At 42.8% G+C, this 9,891-nt stretch overlaps 1 protein-coding gene across 1 annotated transcript; it reads left to right on the top strand.

The window, feature by feature from the left end:
* The first annotated feature begins 1,479 nt into the window (after positions 1 to 1,479).
* Positions 1,480 to 9,272, top strand: LOC104963784 (neuroepithelial cell-transforming gene 1 protein-like). The gene is made up of 9 exons (XM_010792424.1): positions 1,480 to 1,750; positions 4,369 to 4,476; positions 4,591 to 4,755; positions 5,181 to 5,243; positions 5,452 to 5,625; positions 5,856 to 6,113; positions 6,580 to 6,750; positions 7,085 to 7,271; positions 7,527 to 9,272. Exons 1-9 carry the CDS (start codon positions 1,658 to 1,660, stop codon positions 7,985 to 7,987), a joined length of 1,680 nt encoding a protein of 559 aa, XP_010790726.1. The 5' UTR covers positions 1,480 to 1,657; the 3' UTR covers positions 7,988 to 9,272.
* The last annotated feature ends 619 nt before the right edge of the window (positions 9,273 to 9,891 follow it).

Below are 9,891 nucleotides of genomic sequence, written 5' to 3'. Positions count from 1 at the left end.
TCTGAGTACTTCTACTTTTACTCAAGTACAAGATCTGAGTACTTCTACTTTTACTCAAGAACAAGACCTGAGTACTTCTACTTTTACTTAAGTACAAGATCTGAGTACTTCTCCCACCTCTGCATAGGTCCTCGGTCTCTGTCTGTCAAGAATCGACGCTAGGCATAAACGCAGCAGAACTAACATGTTTTCAAACTCCAACCCTGAAACTGGCCAACATGTTGCCCTTTCCCCCACTATGAAACCAATCAACATATAGGCTGTGGTTTCCCCCCTCCCAGTGGAATTGAATATATAGGTTTTAGTTCAAACATCTGCCTGAGTGTGTCACAAGCCCCCCCACCATTGACATTCTAATTGATCACCTCCCCCAGCTGATCAGCCTGATAACGGCTCTGTTTGAAGCAAAGGGCACAGACACTCACAGCTGAAACTGCTTTGATCATTATTTCACAAGAAACGGACAATTAATAACGACTTCATAGTTTCATCAGTATATTAAACAAATAGTGGTTTTAATACCTGATGCGAGACCTGACATGAGATAAGACCACATAATCCCTCTTTTGTGTTCGGGATGCAAAGGTGATTTGATTTGACTTGTAGATCATCATGACATAATAAGAAGTAACAACTGTAACCATTTCTGCAAGCTATAGAATATGATAAATATGCAGTGATGTCAGAGATTTAAAAACGGTGGAAAGCAGGGTTGACGAGATAAAATGTCATTTTAATTCAATTTTAAAAATGCATTACAACATCAATAATGAAACATCTTCTAATTGTTTAGGCTGTAATGGTAATCAAAAAGTATTTCCACATAAGTTGAACTGTTGAATGATTACTATTTAATATTGTTTGCATTGATATTAAAGCTAGTTCTTTAAAAGCAGCATCTTATTTTATATTTGTTACAACACTTTAAAACCCAAATGTGAGGACAGGTCCATCTTTTTACCTCTCAAATATAAAAAATCAGAATGCAAGCCAAATATTTCTCAGTTTCCACAAAAGTTGAACTGTTGAAAAAGTACTATTTTATATTTTTTTGCATTGATATTAAAGTTAATTCTCTAAAAGCAGCATCTTTTTACACCTATTTTATATATTTTAAAACCCAAATGTGAGGACAGGTCCATCTCTATTCCCCTCAAATATAAAAAATCAGAATGCAAGTCATACATTTCTCAGCTGTCACTGCAAACCTTCACCCAGCTCCAGGAGTTTCAGTATTTTTCCAACCCTTATCAGAGATGTTTTGTGTCAACTTCATTTAGTAGAAAGCTTTACTCGTGATCTTCGAAATTCTCACTACTGTTTGAGTCTTAGTGGACGGATCAACAGAGCCTGCGGGCAGCCCCCCCCCCCCTGCTTCCACATAAACCCCATCCCACATCATATCCAGCCATGAAGCTTGCTCCTCCCTGTCTGAACTCTCAGTATAAAGCCCTCCCTCTCCTAGTCCACCTCAGAACAAAGTTTAGAAGCAGTGTGAGTGAGCTTAGCCCTGACTGAGGGAAGCAGAAACCTCACATGGAGAAGGTTTATTTATGTATTTAACTCACCGTCTCCCTTTTTCCTCTCGGATGTGGATTACTTGAAGCTGACTCGTCAAAGGATTAAAAAAAGGATATTGTGTTTTTTATTGAAAGCTATGGTGGCTTACGATGAACTGGGTAGCTTGGTGCCTATCAAACGGACTCTGCAAGTGATAGACTACCAGAACCAAGCCAGCAAAGACTCAGAGGTGAGCATGCACAATTGTGGTGATATTTCTACTTTTAAGATGTTTGAACACGGATGTCCTTTAAATGGAATCAGGCTCTTGTGTCAGATTACGAGTGAATCAGCGCCTATCCCTGTTTTTATCTCACCTATTCACACTGTGTTTGTTCGTGTGTGTGTTCTTCTAAGCTGAACTTTGTGCCTCGGCTGAGGTTTGAGATACTAAAGTTAATCATTGAGTTTCACCGCACCTACGAAAAGGTTAACAAGTCGATTGACCTCTCTTAGTGGTTGTGTATTCCCTGTCTTCTTCTTAAATATGCATCCCAGCAGAGGTGGGATATGGACACAAACAGTGAAGCAGCAGGGGGTAAACTCCCAGTCAGCAACCATGTCTACAATGACTTTGTTTCTTTTGACCTCTGACATTACAAAAAAAAAAAAAGCCACTTATCTGTCATGCAAATGCAGCAAAGCAGCCTGAAAGCATTCCTTAAGCTGCAGAAACAGGTGTGGAAACCAAGGTGTGCTACTTAAAAAACAAATCACAGCTTTAGCTACTTCCTTTATCTTTTAAGAAGTGCATTGTTCCCTTTTGGATTTCAGGAAAATGTGCTTTCATTGACAGTAAACCACTTGATAAAAGAGAAGTCAATTCAAGAAGTGAGTCCTGCTCTTCAATGAAACTGCACACATCATTCACTCTGAGTTTCCACATTGTGCTGACTTGCCGATGACCTCCTCGACGCATTCGTCTGCGGTGTGACTGTTCTGGTCTCCTATCGGCTGTTATCCCAGGGTCACATCTGGCATGTTTGCTCACCAAAGTGACATCAAAGGGAGAGCACAGGAAGCACTTTGGGGGGGGAAAACTCCTGACATTTAAAGGGTTGTAATCTTGGGTTAGAAGTTGAAAAGAGTGCACCACACATGGACAATACGTTTGTCTGGAAAGTGGTTCCTCTGATAATCGAAAGCAGCAGCTCCAACCCCGGATCTGTCTGGTTTCCTGAAGTCATCCAGACTCAGCGTAACTTTTTTTTGGTCAAACTGCCAGGAATAGCAACTTTCCCTGTCCGTCTGCACTGCTTCACTTTACTGCAGATAAACAAAGACTGGGACTAGTGGTCTTTTGTTATTCTGGGGCCAGTTCACAAAGCACTACTGACATTCAGGACAGTTGTGTTTTTCACAATACTTTCTTTTGTCTACTGAGATTTAAAGGTCCCAATTGAAAACCCTGTCCCTGCACGTGGTACAGTCAAAGCTGTGGGGTCTCTTTTGCCTGGCCCCTGCCACTAGAGGGCTTTTGCAAAAATCCTCAAAGTCTGCAGGCTGAGACTGCATGGCCGCCGCAAACCAGACGGAGTGGATCTGTTTCCCAGCTGTGTCCGCAGAGCCTAAAAAGCCTTCAATGGCTGCTCTGTTTCCCAGATTCGCTGAGCCAAGGCAAAACCCCATTTGGCCTGAGTCAGGAGAACACATATTGGGCCTTTTTAGCGGTGCGGTGTTCATTTCAGAGCCTTCATTAGTGTGAAGATCTGGGTTGCAGGGGGTGTAATCTTCAGAAATGCTAATTATGGCTGTGCCTGTCTCCTGGTGTTTTTTTAGTTTTTTTTGAAGAGGCTCTGAAATCATTACCTACATTTCTGTGTCTGTTGTTGTTGGAGCGAGGCCAAGCACTTCTCTTCTTTCTGACAACCTCAGGGCTTGGTGAGGAGGGGGGGGGGTCACCTGGCCCAGGTGTAGTGCTGCTCTCACGCGAGGCCCTTTTAGAGAGCCTGTCTGAACTCGCAGCCGTTAAAAAGTGCCGTGAACGCTGTGTAAACACTTCAAAAGGGGCGCACATTCACCGTCTGTTTATGACTGCCGTGGGGGTCTTTTTTACTCTTGACACAGCATACTTGTTAAGAGCAATCTAAAGACAACCCCCCCCTTTTTAATTTGGCTTTATTAAATGCTCAATATATATTCAAGCAGATAAACAGTTGTAGACAAAAAGGGAAGCCTTGATCACACACTGTTTAAGTTAAGGAATAAATCCAACCTCAGGGGAGTTGTAGCTGTTGTCAGGTCAGTAGTAGAGTGTGTGTGTGTGTGGGGGGGGGGCCGGTGTTGAACAGCTGAGAGAAGGGTCTCGTGCATTCCTTGAATTCCTCCAGGCCCTCCTTCCCCTCCGTATCAGAGTCAGAAAGGCTCTTTGTGCTCGGAGTCTCTTCACATGATGGGGCCAACAGCTGCTGGATCTGCTTCTCACTTTTTCTGTCCGTCCGCCAGTCTGTCTGCCGCTGCTCGACCTCGGCTCAGGCTTCTCTTGTTTCCTCGCCCCAAAGAGAAGTCAATAATGAGGATTTATGGCTGGACTTGGTGTGGTTTATCACAAGGAAGTCACAAGGGAGCGTCTGGACTCACTGCTTAGGTCTGAAAATGATCAGCATCACTGATCGATTCGTTCAGGGTGCAGAATGAACATTTCCGACTTTTCAAACTCATAGGAGCTTTATTGGCGTGACCATATTACGACGACCAAATAAGAACAGTAAAGATACATGTGGCACAACAGCAAAAAAAAAACGTTTCTTAGACGTGGAGATACGATGGAATAGCCTGACTAATCTGATTTTCTCTTTGTTTTTGCAGGAACCCAGCACAAAGCGTGTCCGTCCTCTCGGCAGGGTGACGTCGCTAGCCAATCTCATCTCTCCGGTGAAAACTGGGGCCGTCCGGCGCTTCGGCCAAACCATCCAGGTAAGCTCCCGTTACATCTCGTAGAGAAAGGGAGCTCCTTGGGGCAACTAAACAACCGTGGCTTTCGAATTGCAACATGTCTGACTTCTGGGGCTTCCTCTTTCCGTTCTTCAGGCCTCTTTTCGGGGCGATGGCAAGTCGCCGGGCGTTCCCCAGAAGCCTTGCAGCAAGGCAGCGGCCCCAACACCGCCCAAAAGGAGGAACAGCATGCTGTGGTCGGAGACTCTCGACGTCCACCAGAAGGGAACTTTCTCCACCAAAGAAATCAAGCGGCAGGAGGTGAGAATCAGCACCGAGACATGAACTGTTGAGGATTAACAGGAAGTCAGAAATCCAGACAGTGGTGAACCCTCCTGTCTAGCAGACTAGCTTCACATATCCCTGCAGTATTTGTGTCAAACAGTCTAAATGGGGCTAAAAAAGCCTTCCTGTGCTCATTTCCCCGTCTGTGCGAGGTTCACATTCACCTGAGAAGCAAACTAGCGCCTACACACCCACTTGTCCTGCATGTGTCAGACATCTTAGCCAACTGTCAGAAACTTAGTATAGCTTTAAAGAGTAAGCAGGAGAGGGAGAGACTTCAAATTGACCTCATTCATTGGCAGCAGTGCGGTTTAACATTTAGTCTATCAGTTGCTGTAACGTAATGACATCTTGATTTATGTGTTTTGCTTAAAAACTATCTTTTTGTTCTCCTTCCTCAGGCCATATTTGAGCTGTCTCGTGGAGAACAGGACCTGATCGAGGACCTCCAGCTCGCACGCAAGGTTTGTTCTTTAACATCGCAGAGAGAGTACAAATTACACAAACAGATTAAATCAAAGCCTGGCAAGCCTTCGGCACAGCCAAGCCAGCAGCTATTAAAAGACGAGGACTTATTATTCGGTCTTTTTCTCTTGTACTGCTCTTCACAAGCTATTATTAGCCTTTTTGGGATGTTTGTATTTGACGTTTTGGCTCTCCTCTCGTACACAGGCGTACCACGACCCGATGCTGAAGCTCTCCATTATGTCGGAGGAGGAGCTCAATCACATTTTCGGAAACCTGGACGCGTACATCCCTCTGCATGAAGATCTCCTTGTGCTCCTGTCAAAAGCCACAAAGAAGGATGGGACTGTGGGACAGATCGGACAGATTGTAGTAGACTGGGTAAGATTTCTATCAAAAACAATTAACGTGAACACACAGTTAGAAATACACTACATTTATACAATATTGTACATTCAAAGTAAATTTAGACGGTACCGACAATATATCATTCTTTGTTACAAAACACACCTTTTCTTTGTATCCTAATTACGTAATCCTGTTACTCGTGATCCATTGCCTGGTTTCCAGTGAGAAAGACAGCCTTATTAAGTGTTTCATCTCCCCTCCAGATGCCAAGGCTAAACGCCTACAAAGACTACTGCAGTAACCAGCTGGCCGCCAAGGCGCTTCTGGACCAGAAGAAGCAGGACCGGCGGGTTCAGGACTTCCTGCAGCGCTGCCTCGAGTCGCCTTTCAGCAGGAAACTAGACCTGTGGAGCTTCCTGGACATCCCTCGCTCCCGCCTGGTCAAATACCCACTCCTGCTTAAAGAAATCCTGAGACACACTCCAGCAGAACATCCAGACGCCGCCAGCCTGGAGGAAGCGGTAAGTCAAACGCAGAAACAGAATAAGACAGATGGTTGATGGTAGAAACCAGACACAGATGGTTGATGGTAGAAACCAGAAACAGGTGGTTGATGGTAGAAACCAGAAACAGGTGGTTGATGGTAGAAACCAGACACAGAGGGTTGATGGTAGAAACCAGACACAGATGGTTGATGGTAGAAGCCAGACACAGAGGGTTGATGGTAGAAACCAGACACAGATGGTTGATGGTTGAAACCACACACAGATGGTTGATGGTAGAAACCAGACACAGATGGTTGATGGTAGAAACCAGACACAGACGGTTGATGGTAGAAACCAGACACAGAGGGTTGATGGTAGAAACCAGACACAGAGGGTTGATGGTAGAAACCAGACACAGATGGTTGATGGTAGAAACCAGACACAGATGGTTGATAGTTGGTTGAAAGTAGAAACTAATATTTGGACTCCTTGTGTTTTGCAGATCACCATCATGCAAGGTGTGCTTTCCGACATCAACATGAAGAAGGGAGAGTCTGAGTGCAAGTATTACATCGACAAGTTGGAGTATCTGGACGACCGGCAGAAAGACCCTCTCATCGAAGAGTGCAAGAGCCTGCTGTGTCACGGAGAGCTGAGAAACAAGAGCGGCACGGTAAGAAAAACTCTTTTAACCATATGAGTATTCACTTTGATCACAGCTTCCAGAAATCTTAGTAAATGGTTACGTAAAATATTTTAATTTCTCCAAACATTATTTTTTAGACCTTTTTTGAAAGTTTTAAATGTTTATATTCTAAAATCTATTGTAGTATTTTTTTAGGTATCATAAAGCAGCAGTTTTAACCTTTTGGGTGAAGTTAATTGAAGTTTTGAGCATGTTAATTAGGCATAACGGAGGATCGTCCCTGAACTGTGTTAGATCACACTTTCCAGAAAGTGGTTACGCAAAATATCCTGATTTTAATTCCCCCTTGTTTTCCTTCCAGAAGCTGCACGTGTTCCTGTTCACCGAGCTGCTGGTTATGACCCGACCAGTCACCAGGAACGAACGCCAGTGTTTCCAGGTTTACCGTCAGCCACTCCCGGTGCACGATCTGGTTCTGGAGGACCTGCAGGACGGAGATGTGAGGATGGGCGGATCCTTCAGAGGCGCTTTCAGCAACGCAGACAAAGGTGAGGCTCGGATTCATTCAAGGTTTCAAGCCTTTATTGTCATTAGTACATAGCTACAGTGTAGATATATCAATGAGAAACTTAAGTCACAAGCTCTTCCAACAGAGCAACACAATAAAACAGATAAAATAGTTAAAAGTGTAAGTAAATATAAATAAAAATGCCGGGCAGTTAGTGGGTAAAGACTTGAAAGACTAAAGACTAAATTATAGCAGTTAGCTAACTCCATTTTTTCCCCCCCCTCTTTCTCCTCAGCTAAGAACATTTTCCGGGTGCGATCCCCAGACCCGAGCCAGGCGCAGTCGCACACGCTGCAAGTCAACGACATTTTCCACAAGCAGCAGTGGTTGAATTGCCTCCGCAGCGCCATCTCCGTCCACCGGCCGCTCGGCGAGCCCTCGACGCCGTCACCGCCTGCGAACGTCACCCGTTTCAAGCGCCGTCCTTCCTCAGTGTCGGCCATCGTACACATGGAGGAAGTGAACGAGAACTGCCCTCAGCGGACGACTCAATCCGCCCCCTGCTCGCCTAGCAACAGCGCAAACCCCAGTCCCACGACGACGACGGCGACGCCCCCTTCCTCACGATCGTCGTTGTCATCTTTGTCGACCACATCGTCAACCTCGCCTCTTTCCTTAATATCCACAACGAACAAATCAAAAAAGGACAAGAAGTCTCTCTGTTCTTTAGGGAAGAGAAAAGAGACTATGGTGTGAATCGAGGAGATAAAGAAAGGACTCCTTGGTGGACATTTTGTTCTTTTTGTAAGACAACGTGGAGAAGTGTGGGACTTGTATTTATGTGTTATGTGTGCGTATTATTATTATTACAACAGTGTTCTGTGTTACTGTCCTCTTCGGCAGCTATTTACTTTACCCCTCCATCCAAGTGCATCCAAGTATTGTGGAGAGATGCACAGCTTCCACCAGTTTAAAAAAAAAGGGAAGCAAACACACACATTTCACACATGTATCTGCGTGTGTCTTGAGTGTGTTGATTTCTTGAAGATAGAGGTGGTGCATTCAATCTTGTTTACTATTAATTTGATATTTAAACATTATTTTAGACCTTTTCGGGGGGGGGGGGCTAATGAAAGTTTTACATTTTTATATTCTAAAATCTATTGTAGTATTTTTTTAGATATCATAAAACAGCACTGTTTTAGCTTTTTAGGTGAAGTTAATTGAAGATTTGAGAATGTTAATTAGGCGTCCCTGAAAATGGTGAGATGTACTACACAAAGATATACAAATTATCTGTTCAATTCTGATTTTAGATTAATCAGAAGACATGTCTTATTTTTATACATTCCTTTAATGACAGATGTTAAAAACCTGGACACTTATTTTTATTTTTATGCATATACTGCCATCAGAGGCATTTATTTAAATCCAGAGACAGATTCAGTCTCTGTTTGAACAAATATCACAATGAAAAATAGTGGTAGCAAATCATCTTTATGTCAAATCATGTCGGGAAGAGATGAGGAGTTTTGTTTTGAAACAAAATTTTGAACTGAGCCATGTTGGTTTTCAAAAAGCTGACTTTTCAAAATGAAACAGATCACTTTTGAGTGTACAGTAGCAATTTGCATGGAGATTTATTTGTGAACACTACAGTAGCAGGATGTATTTACCTGTCCTAGGAAATGGACAGATTATAAGTAAAAGACTGGTTAGAAATGGAAATAAGAAAAGGTTGTTGAAGGCTGAAGAGAAAAGAGAACCGATGGATAAAAGAAGACTGAAATAGATGGACAGGGCAAGATATTAAACTTGTTGAAGTTGATGTGATATCTTGCTCAGAAGGATAAAAGGTGGTTAAAATACCACGAGTGAAGTTGAAAAAAGTATGTAGGGGAAGGAGGAGAAAAGAGAAGGTTTTTGGATATGTGCATAATATGAGAAGAAGAGAAAAAGTAAAAGAAAAGGGCAACTCGCTTTGCTACGAACTGTATGTATTTAAAGAACAATAAAGATCTGTGTAAGATTTGCAACTGAACTTCTGGTTTCATGTCTTCGCCTCATTTACTGATTTAAAAAAGGTGATTTCTTTTCACATGAACATTGAAACTAGTCTGACGTCTTGACCTAAAGCTTGAGCAATTAGCCATTTAGCTTAGCTTAGTTTTGGATTAGCTCATAAACTAGCTCTTTTCCTGCTAATGGTGGTTAGCATGAAAACTGGCAGCCATTTGTTTTAGCTTAAATTAAAATGACAGGCTCAGTTTTAATGCCTAACTAAATGAAGAGATACCTGAAACTCTCAGCCAGAAAGCAAATAAGTGTTTATGTTTTTGCCTCATTTACTGATATACAAAATGGGATTTCTTTCCACAACTAGTCTGACGTTTTGAGCTAAATCCCGAGCCATTAGCGGTTTAGCTTAGCTTAGCAAAACAACTGAGCAGAGAGAACTTGCTTAGTCAAAAAGTAAAACAAATCATGTTCATACCAGAACGTGTAAAGCTCACTAATCTACATGTATTATGTCATTTGTTTACTAAGTTTAAAGACAAGTAATGGATTTACCTGGAGTTTCTACTTGTTTATCCTTTGAAGTTTTGGATTAGCTCGTAAACTAGCTCTTTCCCTGCTAATGTTCGTTAGCATGAAAACTG

Source organism: Notothenia coriiceps, unplaced genomic scaffold (genome assembly GCF_000735185.1).
Source record: "Notothenia coriiceps isolate Sejong01 unplaced genomic scaffold, NC01 NC01_scaffold00036401, whole genome shotgun sequence".
Classification (NCBI taxonomy): domain Eukaryota; kingdom Metazoa; phylum Chordata; class Actinopteri; order Perciformes; family Nototheniidae; genus Notothenia; species Notothenia coriiceps.
The sequence above is the reverse complement of the archived record's forward strand: the minus strand, read 5'-3'. Positions and strand labels throughout refer to the sequence as shown.